Genomic DNA, 24892 nt, shown 5'->3' on the forward strand with positions numbered 1-24892 from the left:
CAGTTCGTTTGACACGTGATGAGCGACTGCAGCCATACAGTAGAGTATACATGCACTGCAGGGTAGGAAGAGCAAGAATGGAAAATTGAGGGTGTTCTATGAGTGCACCCTGATGAGCTAGATAATGGAGCAGGCTGGCAGCAAAGAATCTGATGGCCACCAAAAATCATCAACATCAACGCCAAGAGGTAATTTCCACTTTGATACAGAACCCAAGAGGTGAGCCTGAATATGTTAGTACTCATGTTATTTGATTTTACATTTATTTTTTTGTTCATCGTTTTCTTGGTTATTAACTTGACGGATTCATCGAAGAGTTTTCTATTCATTGGAAGTGTGGAAGAAGTGAAGTGGAGTCGTCCTCCATTTACACAAAGCAATTCCAAAGGCATTTGAGAAGTATGCATTTGAATCTGTAGATACTAAGAATAGTCTTTGCACCAAAATAACCATTTGCTACTCCCGTCACATTTGAATATTGTCGCAAGAGTACAAATTATTCACTGTAATGACTCAATTATTTCTCCATTCTGGTTAAACAGTAAGATAGTGTTTGGTTAGGTAATTCTCGATAAAATAAAAGTTTATTCTACCTTATTCTCCTAAACAGATAAAAAAATAATGATAGGCCATCCTGGTTTAACAATTCCGGTCAACTTTTCTTAATTCTAAAATACCAATTCCATGATTGACTATGAAATTGGTAATTCTAGGTAATGTTATTCTCAGCACGCCCCTCTTCCCAGGTATTTAGTGTCATTAGCAAAAAAATAGAAGGGATGCAATCCTATCTACTCTCTTCTTTTTATCTCTTCATCTTCACGCCGCGGCCGCTACACATAACCTCTCCCTTCTATCCTCTCTGCCACTCCAGTATTCTCCTCCGTCCAATTTGAATTCCATAGCCGTCGATCACCGCTACACTCGTCTCTTTACAAGTAGATCTCCTTCTCTCTAATGTAAAGGTTGATATTGTATAATATCGATACTGTCTACTATACTCATATTGCCTATTATAAAAATATTTTCAATAATAAAAAAATAATATATAGCATGTCAAATGCATTACCTAAAGGCATGCCCATTGTATGTCTTCATAGTCTAATATAATGCTATAAAATATTTTTGAACTTATAATCACTTAAAAATTCATATTTATATTTATTTTTAATTTTCATTCTTTATTTTTAATTTACGTACATGTTCTTATTTTTTGCAAGTTGTTTCATCCATTTTACATGTTCAATTTTGTTTAACAAATGTTAGAAGATTCACCTACCTTCCAATCCTTCTTTTTTCCAGACTTGCATCAAAAATTTGTAATAGAGATGATCCAACAACTATATGCTTCTCACAATACTTAACCAAAAAACCAACTCTCTATACACTAAACTTGGCCAAGGACATTCTTAGATTTTTTAAAAAATTCATTCTCTATTCCTCATGGAATAAAGATTTATTTTCATATCAACCAAACATCAATTGGAATAACACCGCTTTAATTGCACTGAAATAAAAATAGAATATCAAATTTCCAACCAAACATAAATCTAAAATAACAAAAATGAATAACTATTCTCTGAAAATTCATATACCTATTCCAGAAATAAAATTTAAGTATCCAAACACTACCTAAGTGAAGAGCCTCTGATAATATTCTTGCTCCTTTTCTATATTCTTGCTCCTTTTCTGAAAACATGAACATTATATTCACATTGAACAATGATTTGCATCAATTAAAATGACAATAAATATCACGTGACCATATCTACAATCATGATTCAAAAAAAAGAAAAAACGAATCTGGGTAACCAATAATGATTTTCATCAATTGCAAACTAATCTCAAAGTGAGCAATGTGTACATTCATAGATCTTAAAAAAAATGAATCTGGTTGACCAATTTTAAAAGCCTTTAAAAAGGCACAATAAGCCTAGACATGGGCTTAAAACAGAAGGGATGAAAGTGACAGGCTATGCGTACACAAGGCTAAATCAATGCCACAATGGCAAAATAAATGGAATACAAAAATGAAGTACCATCTCTTCACTAAACTTTTAAAACATTCAAGTCAGCTACAATGTCAGCTAAAGACTAGTTAAGCTTTTGCTGATGAGCGGTTTTGTTCCAACAAACAATTTCACCTGGTTTTAACTGCAAATAATTCATAACAAAAAGTCACTTAGCGACCATGGCAACTCCAACACGGAATATAAATGCTCAGAGAGAGAGACAGAGAAAAAGAGATTACAACTTACCAGGACTTACAATTCTGATGCGCTTTGTTATCGATCTTAATGAGGTTACAGTATCAGGACCTGTTGACATAGAAAGCAAGAGACCAGAGCTAAGAGTTTGCGTACAAAATTTTACTTTAGAAGCAAATGAAAAGAGAGGGCCTTAAGCAAGCAAGAAATCAATGGTCTTTCAACCACAAGACCATGCCAAAGTTTAATTTGTTAAAGATGCAATGATACGCATTACAAGATCACCAAAAAAAATTATCATGAGAGGAAAGTTTCATGTGTTAATTAAGATGTAGCTGCAAATTCCATTCCCACCAAAAGAGCAATGAAACAAACTTGAAACAACACTCAAAACTGGAAATGTATTGATGAACCACTAAGCTACTATGGGCTGCACAACTAATCTAATCAAACATAAATGTGGTTAACGATCCAAGCATCAAAGCAGCTGTTGAAAGCCCGGTTGTGCCTACATGGATGGTTGGTCAACCATCAAGATTACCACTGCCACGAGGTGCAAAAACGTTGATTGATAGGGGGGCTTTGGACATTTGCACAGAGGAAATGGAGTGTTTCATGCACTGCTCATGGTTCAGAATGGTAGGGATATTATATAATACGATATAACTCCAACTAGGTTATCAAAGTTAAAAAGTTAGTTTGAGAAAAAACAAAGCAAAGACTATAATTGAGTTACCAAAAAAAATTATACTAAAATGATCATAAAATGATTTTTTTTTTTATATTAACCAGATTAGGTAAACTTTGATTGAAGATTTTAGGCCTGTCTAGAATCTTGTATTATTTTGTTTGAAGCTTGATTGAAGAATTTTAAGTTATATAAGAATTTGGATAAAAGTTGGCATGTCAGAATTATGTTAATAAGGAATTGATTGAGATGTGACACAATAACATGGAGCGAAACAATACCACAGTAGCATTGCATAATCATCATTGCCACTGTAATAGTTATTTTAGGCATTTACAGTTAACCCTCTGTTTCTGACTGTGAGCAGCATCAATGAAGCAAGGTTGGAATTTTTAAGTCTTCTCAGGTAAAAGATAATCTAGATGATAAGCAGAGTATTGCACCTCACAGGTGCCACATAAGAGATCATGAGGGAATCAAGAAAGAAAAGGATAAATAGAGTAGAAAGGCAGCAGTTAGCAACCAACTAGATATGATTTTTCACATTATAATGTTGCAAATACGCAGAAAGAGAAGCTTTGAGAAGCAGTTCCATACTACAGAAGCTTGCATTAAGTACTAATGTTTTTAACAAAATATGTTTATTTTCCTAAAATTCTCTTATGAGTTTAAAGACTTAGTTGGGGAAAATTGGTGTTCAAGAAAATGATTGTAATTTGTAAGTATATGGGGAAATTTGAAATGAAAAGTTTTTAGATATAAAAAGAACAGATCCACCATAGCCAATGAAGATGGTGGGCAAGAAGAACAAAAAAAATATAGGTAACTTTTATTGGTGTAAAAGACAATTGCATGGAAAAATACACATTATTATTTTTGTCAGGAGACAAGGGGTAAATAGGTGTGTTCTAGAGTAACAAGATGAGCATTTAGTGTTAACTGAAAAATATAAAAGCTTATCATAAAATAGATGTTTCATTACCTTGAATATTCATTTCTTTCTCTGAAAGAGCACCACTTAAGGTTGTCAGACTAGAATCAGGTACTGTTCGATTTCTTTTGGAGCATCCACTGCTTACATGGTTCTCTGGCCTGTATTATCGTGCCGAGTCAGCAAATTGTTAGAAAGATGGATCAATGCAAAAATAACACATGAGGAAACTGCATTACAAGGGAACATATAAAAAGTTCAGAGAAACTGTACCCTGTAACTGAATCTGCAAGGGCAGAGGCTGACTGGCAAGATGGAATTCCTTCAAAGTCAATATCAATATCAGCTAGAAAGTCGGAGAAGGAGAAATCATGATCTAACATATCAAAATCTGGAAGATCGAAGTCAAAGCTTCCTGCTGCCTCTGCTGCAGTTGAAGAAGTAGAACTGTCACAGACAATTGGTTTTTCTGAACTCATTCGTACATTTACATCAGGCTCACCAAAATCCAGCTTCCCTTTTACATGCTCTCTTTTGCTCATCTTCTCTGGACTAGATTTGTAGGGAGCAGAAATATGGTAGCTCCTCTCAACATTATAATAAGCTGTACCTTTGACAGGGCTGACTATGATAGTTTCAGAAGCAACCAAGGAGCAATTGGATGAAGCTATTTGCTGGGAGGTGGTAGCATCAGTCTTTTGAAAGGATGGATTTCCTGGAGGCATGGCTAATGTGTCAGCTTGAGCAGGAAGTGCTTGTGGAGGAGTTTTAGGAGAAGAATTGGTTTGAGAATCAGATGATTGATCGAATAAGGTCTTTGCAATAGAACATCCTTGAACTGGAGATTTAACCATCAGATGTTTGGATGTTGACTGAACAGATGATTTTTGTGTTTCATGACTGCTGTCAGTGCATGTTGCATCTGAGGTCAGCACATTACCTGGATGAAGTCAAAGACAGGTAAGCCATGACATCATCATGGATATTTACATTTGTTTTGGAGAACGAGTATTACCTTCTGATATGAATGACTTGGTGGGTGATTCAGTACATGGCTTCCTTGGAGCTGAAGAAACCTTCGAAGCAGATTTTGAAGCTTTCCTCTTGTTAGCAGATGAAGAGTTAGGTATCAGAGTTATACTATTGTTAAGTTCTGTTGCTCTATGTGGAAGCACAATGGGTTGTTGTGCATTATTCACAACAGGGGTTCTGATTACAGCATGGCCTGCAGATGTAGCATAAAGAGCCTTGTCCATTCAGAATCACAAATAGCATATTTTTACAAACGAACCAAAATAAACAACAATAACAGTTTAATTTTTCTATATTCTATTTCCTTTGCATCAATTAAATCTGAAGAACATTAATTTAATGGCATTTAACTGATATGATAATGCTAGCTAGAAGTTGCGGACATGAATTCAATTTATGGTGAAAACTTGTCACCCCAAATCCAATGAACAAATTATCCTTCCCCCAAATCTTGATCTGATGTGGCCTCCCAAGGATTAGTGAATAAAGATATGCCAGCAAAAGAATTAAGCAAAATGATGCACAAAGGCAACCAAAGCAACTCCAGTACAAAGAGAAAGATACTACAACATGCAAAGCTTTCATCTCAGAAGGACAATAATTAACATCAGTGGCAGAGCATAAGGAGGACCAGGGGGTTGGGAGGCGGCCACTGTCCCCCAAAAAAAATTTAAAATATTTATTACCTATATATTTATATATATGATGACCCCTCCAATATTTTAGTCGTACACACATTATGAGTCCACCAATTTGAGAAAAGACCATATAATTAATTTATATATTAATTTTTTTATTAAAAATAATAATTTTTTTAAAGAAACAACAGTTGTTTATTTATTCTTTAACTCTTTATTTATTCTTCAACCTTTAATGTGGAAGAGATTATTGAGATTTTTACACAATCAAAATCATTTTACAAATAGCATAAGATAATATTTTTTACTTATCTTTGTTTATACATAAAATTAAATGTTTATTGATATATTTGTAATATTTTTGGATATATATATATATATTATTTTTTATAAAATATTTTATTTTAAAAATTATTAATAAATTATTACTTTACCCTAAACTGATTAACATCCCAGATCAAAGAAATCTGACACTAAACTGCAATAATAAAGCTATTTAAACTTTGCAGAGATATGCCATTCTCTTTTAATTATTTTAAGCAACCCAGAGTGATCAGCTTTTAATGCTCCAATCCTAGGACTGACCCTTACAATAGTACATTGGCTGATTCTTTTTCTGAAATTGTACCTGTAAACGTTTTTCTTTTTCCCAATTAAAACAAGGCAACAAACAGTTGCATGGCATGGAAGATGAGCAAGCCCATGATACGAAAGAAATGTTTAGATTATAAATTAAAACGCAATGATTGATGAGCTAGAACAGATCGTACCTGGAGAAGACCCATTAGTAGCGTACGGGGCTGGAAGAACCTGTGCCATTGGTGTTGCCACGAACTGAGGAGGAAGGAGAGGGGGTGAAGGCGGAAGATCAGGATTTCCAGCAGCATGGTAGGCCCTTATCACGTCTTGTATTCCCTGCAACACCATCTCGACCCTCCCTTTCTCCTGATCCACCATCACCCTCTGCTCCTTCAAGCTTATATACTCGTCCAATATCTCCCCCAACCCCAACAACCCTTTCGGGACCTGCCCATTTCAATTCCTCGCCATATGAGGGCAATCTGATAGACACTCCAACGCAAGAAGCGAAGAGAAATAAAAGATAAGATCTAGGGAAGAGATTGGGTCGGGGGACATTACCTCTTTGCCCCTGGTTTTCGAGAATAGATCAGTGGCTTCGGCTCGGAAGGTGGAGAGAGTGTTGGAGTAGCTGTTGTCGGCGAGGTAGCGGTCCACGATGAAGGCGATCTGGACCGGGGTGACCCTCCCCCTTCCCAGATTCTCTGGCTTCTTGGCTTTGTGCTGCTTCGCCATCACGGCAGCCAGTGAAGGAGAAGCGGATGAGGGGAAGGAAGCAGAGAGGATGAAGGGACGGGTGATGGACGCAGGGCGACTAATAGATGGAAAGAAGAGGAGGTAAAAACAAGCGGGAGATTTTGAACATTTCGGACAAATAATTATGGTGACGGGCGGAGGGACGGGTTCCTGCCTTCCGTGTCCAAGCGAAAATAGAGCCAGGACTTCCCCCTCCAAATCCCCGCCGGCATGCAGGGCCCACCAAGTGTGCAGCTGGCAGCGGTGGACAAAATCGTCCGGAGAGAGCTGCCCTCTTTGCCACGTCGTCCAACGTGCAGTGAAAACCTTAAGGAATCATTCTTTTATGGATAAAAAAATTTATCTAAAAAATTATACTTTCTGAATAAATATTTTAAAATAATATTCAAAAAAATAAATAATTTATCCATATTTTTTTATATAAAAAAATAACTTTAAAATCTATTATCCATATTTTTTTACATTATTTCTTCTCAAGATAAATTACAAAAATTTATTCATATTTCTCATAATAATATTATACTTTTTAAATTTAAAAAAATAGACAATTAAGTTATTAAACATTACATACTAAAAATATTAAAAATAAAATATCTTAAAAATAAACTTAAATATATATTTTATTGACCGATGAAAGAATGATTTAGTCACCTGATAATTAGATTAAATTTTTCTCCATGTTTGTCCACCGATGAACAAGTAACCTATCTTAAAAAATATAAAAACACTGACAAATTGATCAATAGAAAATTGACTAATTTTTTCAATTATTAAACATTGCATACTAAAAATATTAGAAATAAAAATAAAATATCTTAAAAATAAACTTAAATATATATTTTATTAGCTGATGAAAGAATGATTTAGTCACCCGATAATTAGATTAAATTTTTCTCCATGTTTGTCCACCGATGAACAAATAACCTATCTTAAAAAATATAAAAATATTGATAAATTGATCAATAAAAAATTGACTAATTTTTTCATAATATTTATTTATCAAAAAATAAACTCAAATTATATTAAGATAAGACACTTTTTATTAATAAATCTATCCATCTCTGAACTTATATAAAAAAAATTATAATATATAGTAATCTCTTTTCTCATCATCCATCTAACCTCTCTCCATAAACTGTATATTAATAAACATCATATTCCAAAAATTATATATTAATTTTTCTCAAAATATGCATTACTTTGTTATTAAATATACGTCTATTAAGCTTACAGTGAATATATATCTCTCAATCATGTACTGATAAATATAATATTTTAAAAATTATATATCAATTTATCTAAAAGATATATATTAGATCATTAAATGATTAAATGACTATTAAATGATATATATATTATCTAACCATATACAACATAATGATGAATATTATATTCTAAAAATTATATATTAATTTATATAAAAATGTATATTAGATGGCTATCACATATATATTAAAAAAACTTAGAAGAAATTTGATATGAGATGATCCATCTACAATTAAGAATGATATGGATGGAGATCATAAAATCACTATATTTGATTGTATCATGATGATTGTATACGACAATCATCACAATTTACCTCAACTTTTCGAATCACCACCCAAACTAATGATGAGATACCCATTCTTGAAGTCAAAAATTCATGCTCACTTTTAGGCAATAATCTTAAACTCCAATTTAGACACAAAAATTCCCCTCAATTTAGTAAAAAAATTAATATATCCATATTATATAGCTAACATTATATTTTATTGATATTATATATGATATTTATGATATATATATTATATTATAATATATTATTAATTATATTATCATCATATTGTGATGGATAATAATTTTAAATTAAAATAAAACTATCTTATTATATTTTATATTTATATAATAAAATATATTTAATATTTCTTTTATTTGTCTAATTTTTTAAATAAAAATAAACATTTGTATTAATAAATATTATATTATAAATTTAAATTTTATAATAACAATTAATATATTTTTATAAGATTAATAATCCATTGAACTAATAAATATATTTTTATAAAATATATTAATTATTAATAATTAATAAATATATTAATATCTTATTAAAATATATTTTATATAATTATTAAATATATTTTTCAAAAATATATTTGGAGTAATTTTAATATCATATGACCAATGATCTTAATTTTCATAAGATAACAAATAGATTATTTATAGACATCTAAAATTTTTAATCATTAGACCATAACCTGAGAATCAAATCATCATAAAATTCAAATCACTGATGATCTTGATCTTAAATCATCATGATGATCACATTTGAATTACCAAACACTCTTAAAATATATACCTATAAATCATTCAATATGCATTAGCCTCAAACTCCATACATATGACTCCAAATTACATATTTGAAAAAAAAAAAAAAAGAAAACTTATAACATTCTCAAAATAACCCAATTACTTTCATTTGAACCAAAAACACCATGAATGGACGGAAGAAGAAAATCTAGCGAATGGCTTGAGACAGATTTAACCCTAAAAAAAAAAATGATGCAGACATGAGAGCAATCTCAACCCGTCAGATGAGTAATATAATTTTTTTTTTCCTTTTTTCTTTCTTTCTTTTTTTTTTCTTTTCTTCTTTTTGCTTTTTTTTTTTTCTTTTTTTTTTTTTTGAACTTGGTTGGCCAGAGAAGCTCAACCCCAGCTCTTAGGTTTCCATATTAAAATGCATACCACGGCGGAGGTAACCAAAAGGGAAAGCTCGATGCAAGCGCCAGAACTTTTATTCCAGTAAAACACACACTCAATGAAAAGCAAACGGTCCTTTTCGAGCCACCCTGCGATCCACCGCATCCCACAAATGAGATCTCATCATCAAAAACCATAGTATAAGCCTGTCTCCCACCGTTTGGCCCAACCCAAGAGTGGAGTTGCAGATTGTTTTGGGGGCTTCCAATCACGCCGTTATTCTTGCCTTCATCCAAACATGCAGCCCGAACCCTAGCCTCCGAATCCTTGAATCAGGGCCTAAAAACCATTAAGGAATGGTTTATCGTGACAACATCCAGCTATACACGGTGGATTGCTAGTGTCAAGAGCCTAGAACTGATTTCAGCAAGAAACAACCAGGCTGGTCTCAGGTACTACAGAATTTCAGTTGGTCTTTTAATTTATAATCAATTTTAATGTCTCAGAACAGAAAGCGCCTAAATTTCATAGAAAGACCTGAGAACAGGCATCACCTACAAACAGTTAATACAGCATTTCCAGGTTACAATAATAGTTTGACATGTCATGTTCCTAACATCATTGTATCATGCAAAGAATTTAAAGATCTGCACTAGCAGAAAATGCTGAAGCAAAGGAATGAAAAATAGAAAGCAACAAAACAATAATAAAGAAAAACGCCAGTTAACTAGATGTACCCAAAAAGGATGTAACTAGAACTTTTCACTGGGGGCAAAGTACGCAAGACAGAAGCACCTATTTGGATAATTTGAAACTCTGGTGATGCACAGAAGAAGCTGGCAACAGGACAATATTAATCAATTAACAGATCATTTCCCCATCAAAAGGGGAACGGCGAACAAGCATAAAAAGTTTGAGATGGCGCCATATGATGATTAAGCAGCTTTCTGCGACCAGCTAGCGACTTGACACTAAACCACACAACTGCTGACAACTTCCCAGAAAAGATGCGCTCCGTTAAGTGTCATACCACTCTATGAGACTTGGCATGCAGGCAAATTGGATAGTAGAAAAAACCTAATGTTCAGAGTTAGGTAGTTTAAGCACATATAAACGGGGTGCATCACTCTGTCCCATACATTGGCAGGAAGAAAAACTTGGAAATAGGAATCTTACTTGCATTTTTGGCACTCTTTAGTCAATATCAAACTACAATTATTATCTCAAAAGGTAGGTAAGTAATTCACGGATATCAACTGGGATGTGTCCCCAATATAACTACTAAAAAATTTTGGCCCGTTAGCAATGTCACACTAGATCCGAGGACTTCCCAGTTCCACTAATCCAGCCATCAGAGAACTTCAGACTACAAATGCAACTAAAATACCAAGAATTTTGCTCGGGATTCCTAATGATAATGAACAGATACCACTAAGAAAAATCTTGATTTACTCAAGTCAGTTATCATCTTTTATTGGTAAACAGTATGACTATATCTTGATAAGACTTTAGTCCTGCAACCTCTACCACTCTAATTTGTTCTTGGCAAAGTGACAAGCCAGGCGCTTCAAGTGGTCACTTTAAACAATACACTAAAGACACACTTCCTGTGGCTAACACCACAACTGGTCCATTGCCAGTTCAAAAATTAACTAATGTTTTAAAGCCAATATCGAGAATCATCACTCCATTCATATTAGGAATTCTTAGATTCTTTGTTACTACATATTACTGTGAAATAAACAGGCAGTGGGTGCATAAGCATATTTTCATACAATTACACAGATGTGTTTAATAGGAACACAGATAACTGCTGAGTTGATCTGAAATGAATAAAAATAAATCAAGTTATGGTATAATAGAAAAGAAACTCTAATACTGAATCAAGAGGCAAGCTAGAAACAAGATAAGTGAAGTCAACAAAAGGATTACCAAAAATAGGTAAAAACAAAAGAAGCATTAGTACTCTCAAAGGATTGGACCTGGAAGAATAACAAAAATGCATGAACCTCTAGAATGGAACAGCATCCTTACATAGTCTCACCAGATCTCAGTAGATCAGTGTCATCTTCAATTCCTTCAACGAAGTTACAGAAAGATAATGCAGACTACAGGCATCATTGATCCAATTAAAAAAATAAACTGAAAAAGAAAGGGACTTTCGGGATTTGAAAGTTGTCATAAGAAACAAACCAAAAATTTTCTTGTTACCCATAAGTATGCCCCAGAATGTTTAGAATAATATCTTTGAAGAAAACACTAAAGCTATTTTACCAGATCTCAGTAGATACACATCATCTTCAAATCCTTCAATGGAGTTACAGAAAGATAACGCAGATTATGGTTGCATCATTGATCCGGAGATACAGCACAGGAGAAATAAGATTAAGAATAAAAGAAGCATCTCAGTAAATGATTTTCCCCAAAATTTCTTCACCGGCAATCAAAGTGCAAGGATAACAAAAAGAGGTTAAACATCACTGATGCTGACAAACATAAAAATTGAAAAAGGAGAAAAAGAACAACCAAAAAGAACAGAAATGGACAAATGAGCAAAATTACATATCCCAAAAAAAGAAAAAAAAAATGAAAAGAAAGGACAGATGTATCCAAAGGTTTAGTATTCAAGTGGGAGAGCAAAATGAAGAGAACAAAAGGATTACCGGAAATAAGTAAAAACCAAGGGGTAAAAAAGCAGGATCAAGAAGAATTAAGTATTCTCAAAGGACTCCACTTGGAAGAAAACAAAAACGCATGAAGCTCTAGAATAGACCAGCATCCTTTCATTGATTCACCAGATCTCAGTAGATCAGTGTCATCTTCAATTCCTTCATTGAAGTTACAAAAAGATAATGCAGACTAAAGACACATCATAAATCCAATTGATAACATAAACTGAACAACATCAGGACTGAAAAATGGATCCTTTAGGACTTGTAACTTGATGAGAGAAACAAACCACAACTTGTCATCCATAAGTATGCTCCAGAATGCTTAAAATAAGATCCTGGCAAATACTACAAGCTATTTTACCAGATCTCAGTAGATAAGCATCATCTTCAAATCCTTCAAAGGAGCTACAGAAAGATAACGCCGATTACGGATGGATCATTGATCCGGAGACACAACACAACTAAATAAATAAAGCATCTCAGTCAATGATTTCCCCCATAAATTTCTTCATTGGCAATCAAAGTGCAAGGATAACAAGAGGTTAAACATCATTGATGCTGACAGATAAACAAAAAAAAAAGGAAGAAAAAGGACAAAAAGGACAATCAAGCAGCATATCAAAAAAATCATGAAAGAAAGGACAAATGTGTCCAAAGGTTAAGCATTCATGTGAGGAAAACAAAACAAAGAATAGAAAAGGATTACCTGAAATAAGTAAAAACTGATGGGGCAAGAAAAGCAAGATGCAAAATAATGAAGTATTCTAAAAGGACTGGACTTGAAAGGAAAAAAAAAAAACACATAAAGCTCTAGAATGGACCAGCATCCTTACATTGTCTCACCAGATCTCATAAGATGTGTCATCTTCAATTCCTTCAACAAAGTTACAGAAAGACAATGCAGACTAGAGATGCATCATTGATCCAATTGGAAAAAAAAGTAAACAACATCAGGATTGGAAAAGAATGGAACTTTTAGGACTTGTAACTTGGCAAGGGAAACAAAACTGCAATTTTCTTGTTATCCATAAAGACCTCCAGAATGCTTAAAATAAAATCCTTGCAGAACACTACAAGCTATTTTACCAGATCTCAGTACATAAACATCATCTTCAAATCCTTCCAAGGGGTTTACAGAAAGATAACGCAGATTATGGTTGCATCATTGATCTGGAGATACGACATGTGAAAAGGAAAATTAAAAACAAAAGAAGCATATCAGTCAATGATTGGCCCCATAAATTTCCTCACTGCAATCAAAATGCAAGGACAATTATAAGAGGTTAAACATCATTGATTCTGACAAATAAGCAAAAAAAAGGAAAAAAGGAGAAAATGAACAACCACCAAAAACAAAGAAAAAAGACCAACAAACAACAAAACATATCAAAAAAAAAAAAATCATGAAAAGAAAGGATGGATGTATCCAAAGATGAAGCATTCAGGTAGGGAAAAAGAAGCTAGTTGTTGTGACCTTGATGAGATTGTCCAACTGTGGTTAAAGTCCAAAACATCAGTTGTTGAGTCCAATCTGACCAGGTGAAAAGCAAAAGAACTTAATTTTTTTCTCCTACCTGAGATACTTCAGTTATTGTTCACAAAACATAAAGAACACATATAGACAGATTATAGGCAGATATTAAACCAGACAATAGCACGTTTTTCACAATGAAATCAAAGTCCACAGTACTGATTATAGATTCATCTTATTACTTAAACAACAAACAAGGTTATGGCCAATTATTTTTGTATGGAACGATTTACAGATCAAGTTTGTTGAATGTTATGGTTAAATAATTCAAGCAAAGAAACATAATTTACATGTCAGTATATCTGAGCTTATCTTTACATGTCACTACATCCAGCTTATAGCAATTACAACTTCATTGTTTCAAATTTAGTTAACTGTCTATGATTACTGAACAACATATACAGCATCAATCTCAAAGCCCTTCAACCACCCCCACATAATACGATTTCAGGCAAGAGAATATCCCACCACAAACTAAGTACAACAGTATACAGGCAGGAAAACCTACCTTAATACAGGATCTCAATCAAACAAGGAGTGACCCCCATAATTAATCCAAAGTAAAGATGAGTCTGAATAAGAGCAGAAATCAGACCCTAACCACTATAAGCCACAGCAATCGAGTGGATATGATGAACATAACTGAGAAAAAAGAGGGTGGCAAGTTTTACCTGAAAAAAATAGAGGATCACCTAAACGGATCCAGCTTCAATGATCCTACAAGTGTCAAGTCTAGTGAAGCATTTTTCAAATCCAAATCAAACTCCATTTAAATAACCTAAATTTATGTATCTTTAGTTCATCCAAACCATCTCAAAAGACTCCAGAAAATTTAGTATCGGGGTTATTAAAAAGGTTTCCTGGAACGTCAATTATACAATCCTCCAGATTTTATCCCATGTCAACCACAACCATCATATAGCTGCTATGTGCATCCAAGCTCTTCAATTCCCATGACCCACACCTAAAGAAGTTGCAAATTTACATCTTATAAAACTTCCCCAAAGTATCTTCGAGGCATTTGGTGCAATAATGAGATGCCAATGTCCACTTCATCCTCCGTGCCCTTTGTGGTTTTTGACATATCCAAATCCATTTACCGGCCATGGTCTACCACACGCTATGATCCACACTGCAATGCTAGTACAATTGTTGCATACAAAATATCTTCAGCTAGTTTAACCGCTCCCTGATATTGCTTTGTGCATTGTATGCGCTAGCCTTGTTGTCATTGACAAGATAAAGTCACAAAAGCAAAATCATATCAAGAAAAGCAACAAATTATCAATTCATCGTATCTATCATCACAAATGGAGAAAAAGCAAAATGCAAGGAAAAAGATAATGGCATCTCATTCCATATCAATCTAGGGTTCAAGATTCCAGTAAAAAGATAATAATAATAAGCCATCACTTGTTTCATCAGCATGGCCCAGATACAAGCCAGTGATAAGGTAAGGCAGTCAGAAATGCAAACCCACATCAAAATAAACAACATCTATGGATTCATTGAATGGTACGGACTCGAACACAACGTAAAAGCATATTGCAGTGAAAAGGGAAAAAAAAATAAAACAATCAATGTCCATAGCAATCTAGCGTTCAAGATTCCAGTAGATAAATAATAACAACAACAATCAGCCACTAAAGCATGAAGAGGTTCCAAAAGCGAAGGTCTCGAAACCGTAACATCACACAGACTCAAGAAATCCAATCTGCACGGTGCATTTGGCATCGTAATGAAACCATTAGCGTGAAAAAAAAAAAAAGAAAAAAGAAAAGAAATCTGATAGAAAAAAAGGAAGGAAACAAAACCCATATTCCTCGTCAAGATCGATCAAAACACCTATCATTTAAAGCCGCATTTGAAATCAAATAGTATGAATATCCATGTCTGAAAAATTTAGGGTTTTAGCAAGAAAGAGGCCTGATTCGGAGATGGTTCGTGAGGAAGTGACGCTTAAACCCCAGACATGATGGTTGAGCAGAACCAGTCTAGGGTTTGGGGATGGGCTCCAGAGCCGGCGCTATGGTGGATGGCCGCGGTAAAGAACGGAGACTATCCTTTGTTTGGGTGCGAGAATGGATGAAAGGTGGAGGCGAATGGGACAGGAGATGTGAGAGAGGAAGAGGTGGGGAAATATAATGCACGAGGCGTTATATTTTTATTTCCCCACCCACGCCTCGTCCCATTCGTCGGACGGACAGTGGTAACCTAACGCCTCGTGCCCTTAACTTGCTCGTGGGTGGGGTTAACCCTAACGCCTTGTGAACGGAACCGCGGGAAGATAACCATGATCCATCCATAGTCGACGGAGTACTGACGGCGGTACATGACTTTGCACGGGCTTTAAAAGTTGGGGCCCATTATCATTTTTTTTGTTTTTTGAGAAATTTTTTGTGCACCACGGCGACATAAAAAAACTGACGTCGAGCACACCATCTTATCTCAGTGATCTACATAATCACTATTTTTCAATACATATTTAATATTTATTATTTTATTTTTTCATTTAAAATTTTAAATGATGAAAATACGTCTGCTCTTTAGAAAAAATTATGACATCTTACGTCTATATTATGACATCCTATATGCAAAATATCATAATATATACCATAGAATATCATAATTTTTTCTAAAAAGTAAGAATATTTTTATCATTTAAAATTTTTAAATAAAAAAAAAACTACAGCTATTAAATACGCGTTGGAAAATGGTTGGACAAAAATATCCTTCCCATTTTATGACATCTTAGACTATATTATGACATCCTTTATGCAAGAAGCCATAATTTGATACAGAATGTCATAATTTTTTGGGCTATATTATGACATCCTACATATAGAAAGTCATAATTTAATGCAGGATGTCATAATATGCCACAGATATCTTAATTTTTTTCAAAGAGGAGGAGTATTTTTGTCATTTAAAATTTCAAATGAAAAAAATAAAACTACAGACATTAAATGTACGCTGAAAAGTAATGGCTATATGGACCAATTGAATAAGACAGTACACTCCACATCATAGTTTTTACACCGCCCGCGATGCACAAAGAATTTCCTCTTTTTTTTATAGGAAGGGTATTGTCCAGCCCACCCTAATGCTCTTGGACATATAGGAAGGAAAATTTTTTGTACTTCGTCTGCGGTGTAAAAAATTCGATATGGAGTATACCGTCTCGTTTGATTGGACCACATAGCTATTATTTTTCAATGCATATTTAATATTCGTAATTCTATCTTTTTGTTTCAAATTTTGAATGACGAATGTAATTTTTTCAACGATGAAAATATCTTCCCATTTTTATGATATCCTGTAAAAAAATTATGATATTCTGTGTAAAAAATCATAATTTCAACACAGAATGTCATAATATCATAATTTTTTTGAAAGAAAAGGGATATGTTCGTCATTCAAAATTTCAAACAAAAAACTAGAACTGCAAGCATTAAATATGCGTTGAAAAGTGATGGTTACATGATCTAATAGGATGAAGCAGTGCATTCTACGTCAGATTTTCTATACTATGGGCGGTGTACAAAAAATTTCTCCATCCAGGAACAATTTGTTGTGAACGAGATGGATGGAACTCTGAACAAGTGAAGTGATCAAGAGCACTGCCATGCTAATGCACATATACGTAATGTTTTGAACTCACGCAGCAAAGCACAGAGCTTGCATGGGCCATTCATGGAAGACTGTTGATTGCGCTGACAAGCGGACGAAGAGCCTTGCACACACATATGTAAGCAGAGACTCCTCTCCTAATCTAAGTTATACTCCCCCCATGCTCGGGTCCATTTAACACGCCATTTTATCCATGTCATCAAGTCGAGATTGAGTGTATGTTTGAGCCCAAGTGCGCGTATAAACTGATAAATAGTATTGTTTTTTATCTTTCTCAATTAGACTTATAATTTTCAATTGCATGGCATGATATGGCCTACTTATTTTGATTTTGTTGCCACAAGGCTTCGGAGAGATGTTGATGTGATTGAAATCAGATGTTTATCGGAATCTGCAACTATGGAGAATACCTGCAAAGGATATCCACACTCTCCAAAGTGTTCCGAAGATCCTTCGATGCTTAAGTTAACCGAAGCTTAGAAAATAGTGGAGAAAAAAGATAGCAAGGATAGAGCAAGCTCTCTTATCTTGGGGGTCCCCTTCCTACCTCTTTTATTTGGAGGTTGAGCCCATAGGTTACTAGTCATAATTTATATTTGTTGGACCTTGCTCTGCAGGCCATTAGGCCACGTTTCTGGCCTTCATTGTTGAAGGAATCTCTTCCACTCTCCTATATCGAGATTGTTAGTCATGGGTGTTAGGCGCAGACTTCATCTACATGACTAACTCAATGGATGGTGTCTGGGTCCACCGTGAAGGAAAGGGAAACAATTTCTCTTCAGAAGCCCAGGTTACATCTGAAAATTTTCTATTCTTCTACATGATTAATGATCAAATTCTTATCTAAATAATAGTGGAATCAGAGATCAAATCTCAAATTATCTAAATTAAACCTTCACGGAGGTCTGAATGTGCAGACCCTCTACTTCGCATGCACGTCAGATGCCGCAGGAAAGTAAGATGAACTCCAATCCAATTGCCTTCGCAACTCAATCAAATGAGGAAGGAGATGTGCTAATGTGACAACTCACACCAGCAAGTGGGATGTCCAAGAAAAGCCCATGCCTAGGGGAGAAGGGGCGGCACCAAAAGGGAAGAGACCAAGAGAAGAAGAAGGCTCTTCTCTTCTCATGCCTCTCTCTCTCTTTCTCTCTTCTCTCAATCTGATTTATTTGCTATGCATCCATAGGTAGAGATCCTCTCTATTTATAGATGATTTTCATAACCCAATAAGTGTAGGAGTCCTAACTCAAATCTGATTTGAATCACTCCAATACTCATGAAAGAAGGATTCCTACATGAAATAAAATTGTCATCACATATGACAACCAATTTACACCCACTCCCTCACTCATATGGGATGCCCCAAACCAGCACCATTCCAGGTGTTGGTCGGCCTACATGAGAGGAGAATCCCAGTGCAAGTAGAAATTCTCATATTTCATCAAAACGGATTCAGTTCGAATCCAATTCGAAGCTGATTCGAAATAATTTTGAAAGACTGTCAATCCCAAACTCTTTAAGACTTTTGTACCAAGTCTAACTTAAATTTTCGATCCAATTAAGCTCAATTAATTCAAATTTAATTTGAAATTAATTAGTATTTAAATCTAATCTTTTATATGCTTCATAGATCGTAGATCAGAAACTGTTCATCTCCGAGATCGAATCTGAACCTCATGTGTAGTGCTAGCTAGACATAGTCAACTCTTCAATCTCATTTGACCCATAACTTAATTCTCAATCAAATTAACTTATATATTCAATCAAGTCAAATACTTTTAAATTGGACATACAGACATAGGTCAATTCCTTCCTACTTTATCTGACTTATGTGCGTGACTCCATAGGTTCAAATACTAAGCCGGTAGCACAGAAATCAATTTCTGTACTAATCGAGATACCATCTAGCAATGATTCTCGACATCCAGATAGGTCGAATTATCACAAAAAAATATTTCAAACCCATACATATGGTTATCGCATAATTCATTTTTTTGATCCTGAATGCTCTAGAATGGTCTTAGGTTAACTGTCAACCGAGATTGCTTCATCCGCATTGTATTTCAACCTTTCAAATCCATCTCATGGATTATCCTGATCAAAGTTTTGCTAAATTGAAATACAGTGATACATCAACTCCAATAATCTGAAGGGGTCAATCCCATCTTGATCCACACACAGACTTCGTAAGTACTTGATTGTACCGAGTAGCCTTCCGTCACTGCATTAAAAATTCAGATAGTCTGGCACTAAAGCACAGTGAGTTGCTTGTAAGTCACTATGATGATCTTAGGTCTGAAGGATATTTATACCCATGTGTTTCGCGAGCAGCTCTCGATAGTAGAACGCTCAGCAGGTGAGTCACTTGTTCAGTGACGATGTACTCCTATATCTCACCTCTATGCTATATCAGTGTCACCACACTCCTTGGTTAAGAGGACAACCAACCCATATAGCACATAACGATCTCCACTTGATAAACATCATCATCTTGTAATGACATATCATTTGATCGTGAACATGTTTAAGAACTATACGATAAATCCTCTCTTTATCGTACACTAGTATAGTTCTAAGGACTTCATCACAGCACAAGAGTTCAAAGAAGATGTTACTTTATGATGAAAAATATCAGAATAATTTTTATTTAATAATCAATAATTCATATATAAGGATGAACTCAATCATCACATGATTGATTTTATGACATAATTTCTAATACACAGTCTGTGTGACCTCATCACATCATCTTGGACGCACCCCTATGGAGGATTGGCCACGATCGATGGATCTCTCCTGCAACGTATGTTGCTTACTCCCAAGTTCGAAGTGGCTTTTGGATTTTAAGCAAAAAGAGTAATTGCCTTGGTAGCTGACTGCTGACCCAACTCCTTCTTGGCTGCGTCCGAGTTATCGCCTTCAAGAAAGCTTTCGGGGGATTTAAGGATGTGTAGCTTCACGACTCCCACCATCTTTATTAGGAGTGGAGCTCAAGGTATTGCAGAACAGTGCTCTGGAGAGATGAGATCCGGAGACTGCTCACAGACTCACCCAAGACTTGCTACATGGCAAGTCATGGTGAGTTTTGAAGCATGCTTCATGAGTTGTCCTATGCGGTTCGAGATAAGGGTGCGATGAAGGGCCGCGTGATCAACCATTTCAGAGCAGGCTAAGTGGTGTAATCAAGTGGTTCGATGATCGGATCCACACCATTGGTAGCTTGTATAAATGGACCACTCATCCGATGGGGTCTCATGCCATCTGACTATTAGTTATTATAGTCGTCAGAGGAAGGTTCTTTCTTTTTTGTCCAGTCATCATGAAGCCATCATTATCAGCCGTTAAGTGGGCCATGAAGAAGAAAATGATCTCCTCCCATGGAGAGTCCTCATCCAAGAGGATGAGGAGCGCCTAGCCTGAGTTCTCTATCTCCGACTCGTGGCAGTCCCTAGCAAGGACTAGGTCGGTCGCGGCCCCGAGGCCGTATGCTGCTACATTGGGGTCGCTCCAGGCTCCTTCATGAGGCTAGACCTCGCCTCCCTTCTAAGGTTTAGTAAGGTTTGGGATGGACCCTCATCTATTTAGGGGCAATCAGGGCTTCACCGATACAGTCATAGAGATTCCTGCCAAGGCTAGGCTCCAATACATTGAGGAGTTCAAAATGTGAACATACATCGAGGATGAACTCGTCAAGGCATCTTTGGCTAGATTCATCCAAGGCATCGAGGGCTACAAGGCACACGTGAAGAGGATGGTCTCGAAGCTGGATCTAAGGCACCTCTGCCCCAACAATAGCGACGAGAAGGTCAAGGTATTTTCTTTGGATGAAGAGTATGTCTTCATCTTTTTTGTATTTACTTTTGATAACTTCGCCTCAACAAAGTTCTGCAATTAAATTTTTGATTAATGAAATATACATACATACATACATACATACATACATACATATATATATATATATATATACATATATATATATATATATATATATATGTATATATGTATGTATGTATGTATGTATGTATATATATATATGTATATGTTGCCCAGCTATGCAACCCAAGAGGGGGGGTGAATTGGGTTTCTAAAAATTTTAGGCTTAACTAATTACTTATGATGAACAAGACAAAGATTTTAATTCAATATTAATTACCTAAAGCAGGAATGCAAGGATATAATAAAGAAATAAAGTGAAGCGATAAAGCACACCACAAACACAAGGATTTATAGTGGTTCGGTGCCAACCTTGCACCTACATCCACTCCCCAAGCTCCTACTTGGGAATTTCAATCCACTATACTTGTATTCAACCCGAATACAAAACGTCGGAAACTCCGACACTAGCTATCCCAAGCTAGTCTACTTATTTTTTCGGGTACAAGTAAACCCAAATCACTCCGATTTCAGGTTCGGATCAACCTTTCCTTGTTTTGAAAATCCTCCAAAAACAAGAACAAATACTTACAAGAGTAAGAAAATTTAGAGCACAAATTAATACAATAACAGCTCCTTAAATGAGCGAATATAATAATAAAAATACTTTACTCAAATGAAGAAACCCTTTTTGAATTTTCTCAAGGTGGATGAACGCTTGAATGAATGCTTGAGAAGAGGATGATCGTTGATTGAAGATCTCTTGAAGGCTTTGAACGATCTCTAGATCAAGGTTGAAACAATAGGCGTGACAAATCCTCTCTTTGAATGCTCTTGAATCTCTTTCACAATCTCTCGTGTGGATTTTGGATCCTCTTTTCTTTTTCTCTCAAATACTCTTTGAATACTTTGCGTATAATTTCTGGATCCTCTCAATGAATTTGATCTCTCGTTTGATCTGCCGATTGATCTGCTTTGATCTTTTTCGATCTACGATTTCTTTCACCATTTGAAACATTTTATAGCATTAGAAGCAAGAGAAAAATAATTTAGACAGATAAAGAGCCGTTAGAGCAATTTTAGGAAGCATAAAAGGCAATTAAAACGGACAAAAAAATAGCCGTTGCTGACATTTTCCGTCGCAGGGGTCGACTCATGAGTCGACTCATGCTTCAGGAGTCGACTCATGAGTCGACTTCTGTTGCAAAGACCAGAAACATGGATTTCTAGAAATTCTTGGCTCAAATCAGCAGGGGTCGACTCATGAGTCGACTCATGCCTTGTGGGTCGACTCATGAGTCGACTCACAGGTCGTGCCAAGCCAAAAATCCAGCATGCCATAGGAATTTTTTGCGTGCCAATCAGCTCATAGTGCCATGAGTTGACTCATGAGTCGACTCATGCACTTCAAACCTTCATAACTTCAAAAATATAAGTCCAAAAATAATGAAATTTTCACCAATAGTTTACAAATCATTTGTTCTATCAAATGATACTATCAAATCATGATTTTAGTAAAATTACGATTTTGTCCTTGAAGAGCATAAGGACTTTTTCATTTTAAAATTATTTGTATCCCTTCAATCTGCTTTGTAATCATCAAAATCAATCTAGGAGCAACAATCTCCCCCTTTTTGATGATGATAAAATATTTGAACAAAAATATTTATGTGAATCACTAATTTCAAAAGAATGCATTATAGGTGTATATGCTTGAAAAGAGTATGATTCTTTTGGCATGTAATATAAATGGTCATATACAAAAATAATTTGTCCATTTGCTTAAGGATTTGAAGATATGCTCATTTGATTATGTGATTTTGGTGTTAGAGCGGAAAACTTGTGTTTGTTATCAGATTGAGCTGTATTTTGAAAATTCCATTCTCATTTGATTTTAGTTTTAGCATCAGAAAAAAAATACTTATGTGCTAAAAAAATATGTGTGCCAAAGTATGTTTACGAGTTGATTTTGAAAGTGTATTAGCTCATTTTGAGTTTAAGATATATCAGAGCAAGAGAAAAGAAATAAATTTTGCAATGTATCAGAGCAAGAAAAATAATTTTTACAATGTTATCAGAAAAGATTTTACAATGTATCAGAGAAAATTTCACACTGTATCAGAGCAAATTTTATAATGTATCAGAGCAAGTTAAAAGAAATTTTAGGGTGTATCAGAGTAAGTTAAAAAAAATTTTAAGATGTATCAGAGTAAGTTAAATTTCTTAAGATGTATCAAGGTAAATAAAATTTCAGGAGATGTAACAGAGCAAGTTGTAATTTTGAAGTATATCAGAGCATATTTAAATTTTTAATGCAAATCAGAATATATATAAAGAAGTAATTTAAAAGTTACTTATTTGCATTGTACTTGCAGTGTATTTTTGATATTGTTCTTTAAATTTTCAATTCATTCATTAATTTCTCATAATTTGTGGTTTTGATTGCTTTTTTCTTTAATTGCCCATAATTTATGGTTTTGCTCTTGATGGATGGCTTTTTGTTTAATTTTTCTGTCTGATACCAAATTTCTCAAATTTTTGTTTAATTTCTCAAATTTTTGCTTAATTTCTCAAATTTTTGCTTAATTTCTCCCCCTCCTTTTTTTTTGTATAATTTTTTTTGTATAATTTTTGTTTAATTTCTCCCCCTTTTTGACATCATCAAACATGGTTAACTCTTCCTTTTTCTGAAATATTCTTTAATTTCTCCCCTTTTAGAGTTTATCACAGATGTTTGCTCCCCCTTAATATAGCAATAATCAACAGCAAACAACAACAAAGAGAAGATAATATTTCAACAAGGAGAATATATATAACCAAAATATGATCAACATCATTACAAAAGGTAGAAATATAAGTAAAAGATGATTCCATTAAAACCATAATTGTTTCATTACATAGTTCTTATTATAAAAATTAACCAGCTAATTGTCAATACATGGCCCCCAGATACAGATCCTAGAACAAGACACTAACACCTAGGATCTAGTAATGATCAAGACAAAGTCATGGATCGGAGTCATCAGATATGGTATGAGAAGCTGATGGATCAGAAGTGCGTCCTCTACCCCGTCTGCCTCTGGCACGAGCAGGAGAGCGAGATGAACTGGGTGGCTGAGTACGCTGAGATGCTAAGGACTGAACAGAAAGGGTGAGTCTGATAGAATCAAGTACGTTCAGTGCTCTGAAAATAGATTGAAGTAGAGCAGTGAACTGAGTGGTAGCATGCTCACTCGATCCTCGAATTTCTTTCCTCAGCAATTCATATCCACCCTCTAGTGCTCCTCTGAGCCTGCCAGCCTCTGCAGTGAGGTCTGTGACCTCAATAGTAGACTCCTGTGGCTGAGGATGGGCCAATGCAAAGACTTGCCCCTGCAAGTCAAGAACTCTGCCAGTCAGTCTCCAGACTGTGTCCTCAAGCTACTGAATCCGGATGGACTGATCTGAAATCATCTGAAATATAGTGGAGATGTGGGGAGTAATGGTCTGATCAGAAGTAGCTCCAGGTGCAAAAGAAGTACTACTCCACTGGCTAGACAGCAAAGAAGCCACACGCTGTGAAATATGCTCGATCTGATCGTCAGCCAGTCTGAACTCTGAATGAGGTACTCTGCACTCTGGCTGATACACTGGTGTGGGCATCCTAGTAAATTCTGAAGGGCCAGCC

General features: G+C 35.1%; 1 protein-coding gene, 1 long non-coding RNA gene and 8 other non-coding genes across 10 annotated transcripts; all 10 read right to left on the minus strand.

Annotated features, from left to right (window-relative positions):
- Positions 1 to 1850: 1850 nt before the first annotated feature.
- On the minus strand, positions 1851 to 8041 carry LOC105034669 (uncharacterized). Its single transcript, XM_073245019.1, has 8 exons — positions 6986 to 8041; positions 6637 to 6889; positions 6267 to 6522; positions 4842 to 5051; positions 4100 to 4766; positions 3878 to 3987; positions 2259 to 2318; positions 1851 to 2154 (listed from the first exon to the last, which is right to left on the minus strand). Exons 2-8 carry the CDS (start codon positions 6808 to 6810, stop codon positions 2141 to 2143), a joined length of 1491 nt encoding a protein of 496 aa, XP_073101120.1. The 5' UTR covers positions 6811 to 6889; positions 6986 to 8041; the 3' UTR covers positions 1851 to 2140.
- Positions 8042 to 9412: 1371 nt separating this feature from the next.
- Positions 9413 to 15888, minus strand: LOC140852036 (uncharacterized). Its single transcript, XR_012134935.1, has 2 exons — positions 15646 to 15888; positions 9413 to 9933 (listed from the first exon to the last, which is right to left on the minus strand). It is a non-coding gene; the product is annotated as an uncharacterized lncRNA (long non-coding RNA).
- Positions 11559 to 11646, minus strand: LOC114913107 (small nucleolar RNA snoR27). Its single transcript, XR_003799150.1, has one exon. It is a non-coding gene; the product is annotated as a small nucleolar RNA snoR27 (small nucleolar RNA).
- Positions 11789 to 11878, minus strand: LOC114913106 (small nucleolar RNA snoR27). Its single transcript, XR_003799149.1, has one exon. It is a non-coding gene; the product is annotated as a small nucleolar RNA snoR27 (small nucleolar RNA).
- On the minus strand, positions 11915 to 12006 carry LOC114913104 (small nucleolar RNA snoR26). The gene has a single exon (XR_003799147.1). It is a non-coding gene; the product is annotated as a small nucleolar RNA snoR26 (small nucleolar RNA).
- Positions 12310 to 12399, minus strand: LOC114913102 (small nucleolar RNA snoR27). The gene has a single exon (XR_003799145.1). It is a non-coding gene; the product is annotated as a small nucleolar RNA snoR27 (small nucleolar RNA).
- LOC114913101 (small nucleolar RNA snoR27) lies at positions 12548 to 12637 on the minus strand. Its single transcript, XR_003799144.1, has one exon. It is a non-coding gene; the product is annotated as a small nucleolar RNA snoR27 (small nucleolar RNA).
- On the minus strand, positions 12661 to 12750 carry LOC114913100 (small nucleolar RNA snoR26). Its single transcript, XR_003799143.1, has one exon. It is a non-coding gene; the product is annotated as a small nucleolar RNA snoR26 (small nucleolar RNA).
- LOC114913103 (small nucleolar RNA snoR27) lies at positions 13030 to 13117 on the minus strand. The gene has a single exon (XR_003799146.1). It is a non-coding gene; the product is annotated as a small nucleolar RNA snoR27 (small nucleolar RNA).
- Positions 13273 to 13363, minus strand: LOC114913105 (small nucleolar RNA snoR27). Its single transcript, XR_003799148.1, has one exon. It is a non-coding gene; the product is annotated as a small nucleolar RNA snoR27 (small nucleolar RNA).
- Positions 15889 to 24892: the final 9004 nt, after the last annotated feature.

Source organism: Elaeis guineensis, chromosome 10 (genome assembly GCF_000442705.2).
Source record: "Elaeis guineensis isolate ETL-2024a chromosome 10, EG11, whole genome shotgun sequence".
NCBI classification, from domain to species: domain Eukaryota; kingdom Viridiplantae; phylum Streptophyta; class Magnoliopsida; order Arecales; family Arecaceae; genus Elaeis; species Elaeis guineensis.

What these genes read in the sequence shown, in the direction of transcription:
- LOC105034669 (XM_073245019.1), bottom strand. Translation starts at nt 6,810, where the DNA reads ATGGCGAAGCAGCACAAAGCCAAGAAGCCAGAGAATCTGGGAAGGGGG. An exon ending in CGAAAACCAGGGGCAAAGAG is followed by an intron (nt 6,523 to 6,636) that starts GTAATGTCCCCC and finishes TGAAATGGGCAG; the next exon opens with GTCCCGAAAGGGTTGTTGGG. An exon ending in GAAAGAAATGAATATTCAAG is followed by an intron (nt 2,319 to 3,877) that starts GTAATGAAACAT and finishes CTATGTCAACAG; the next exon opens with GTCCTGATACTGTAACCTCA.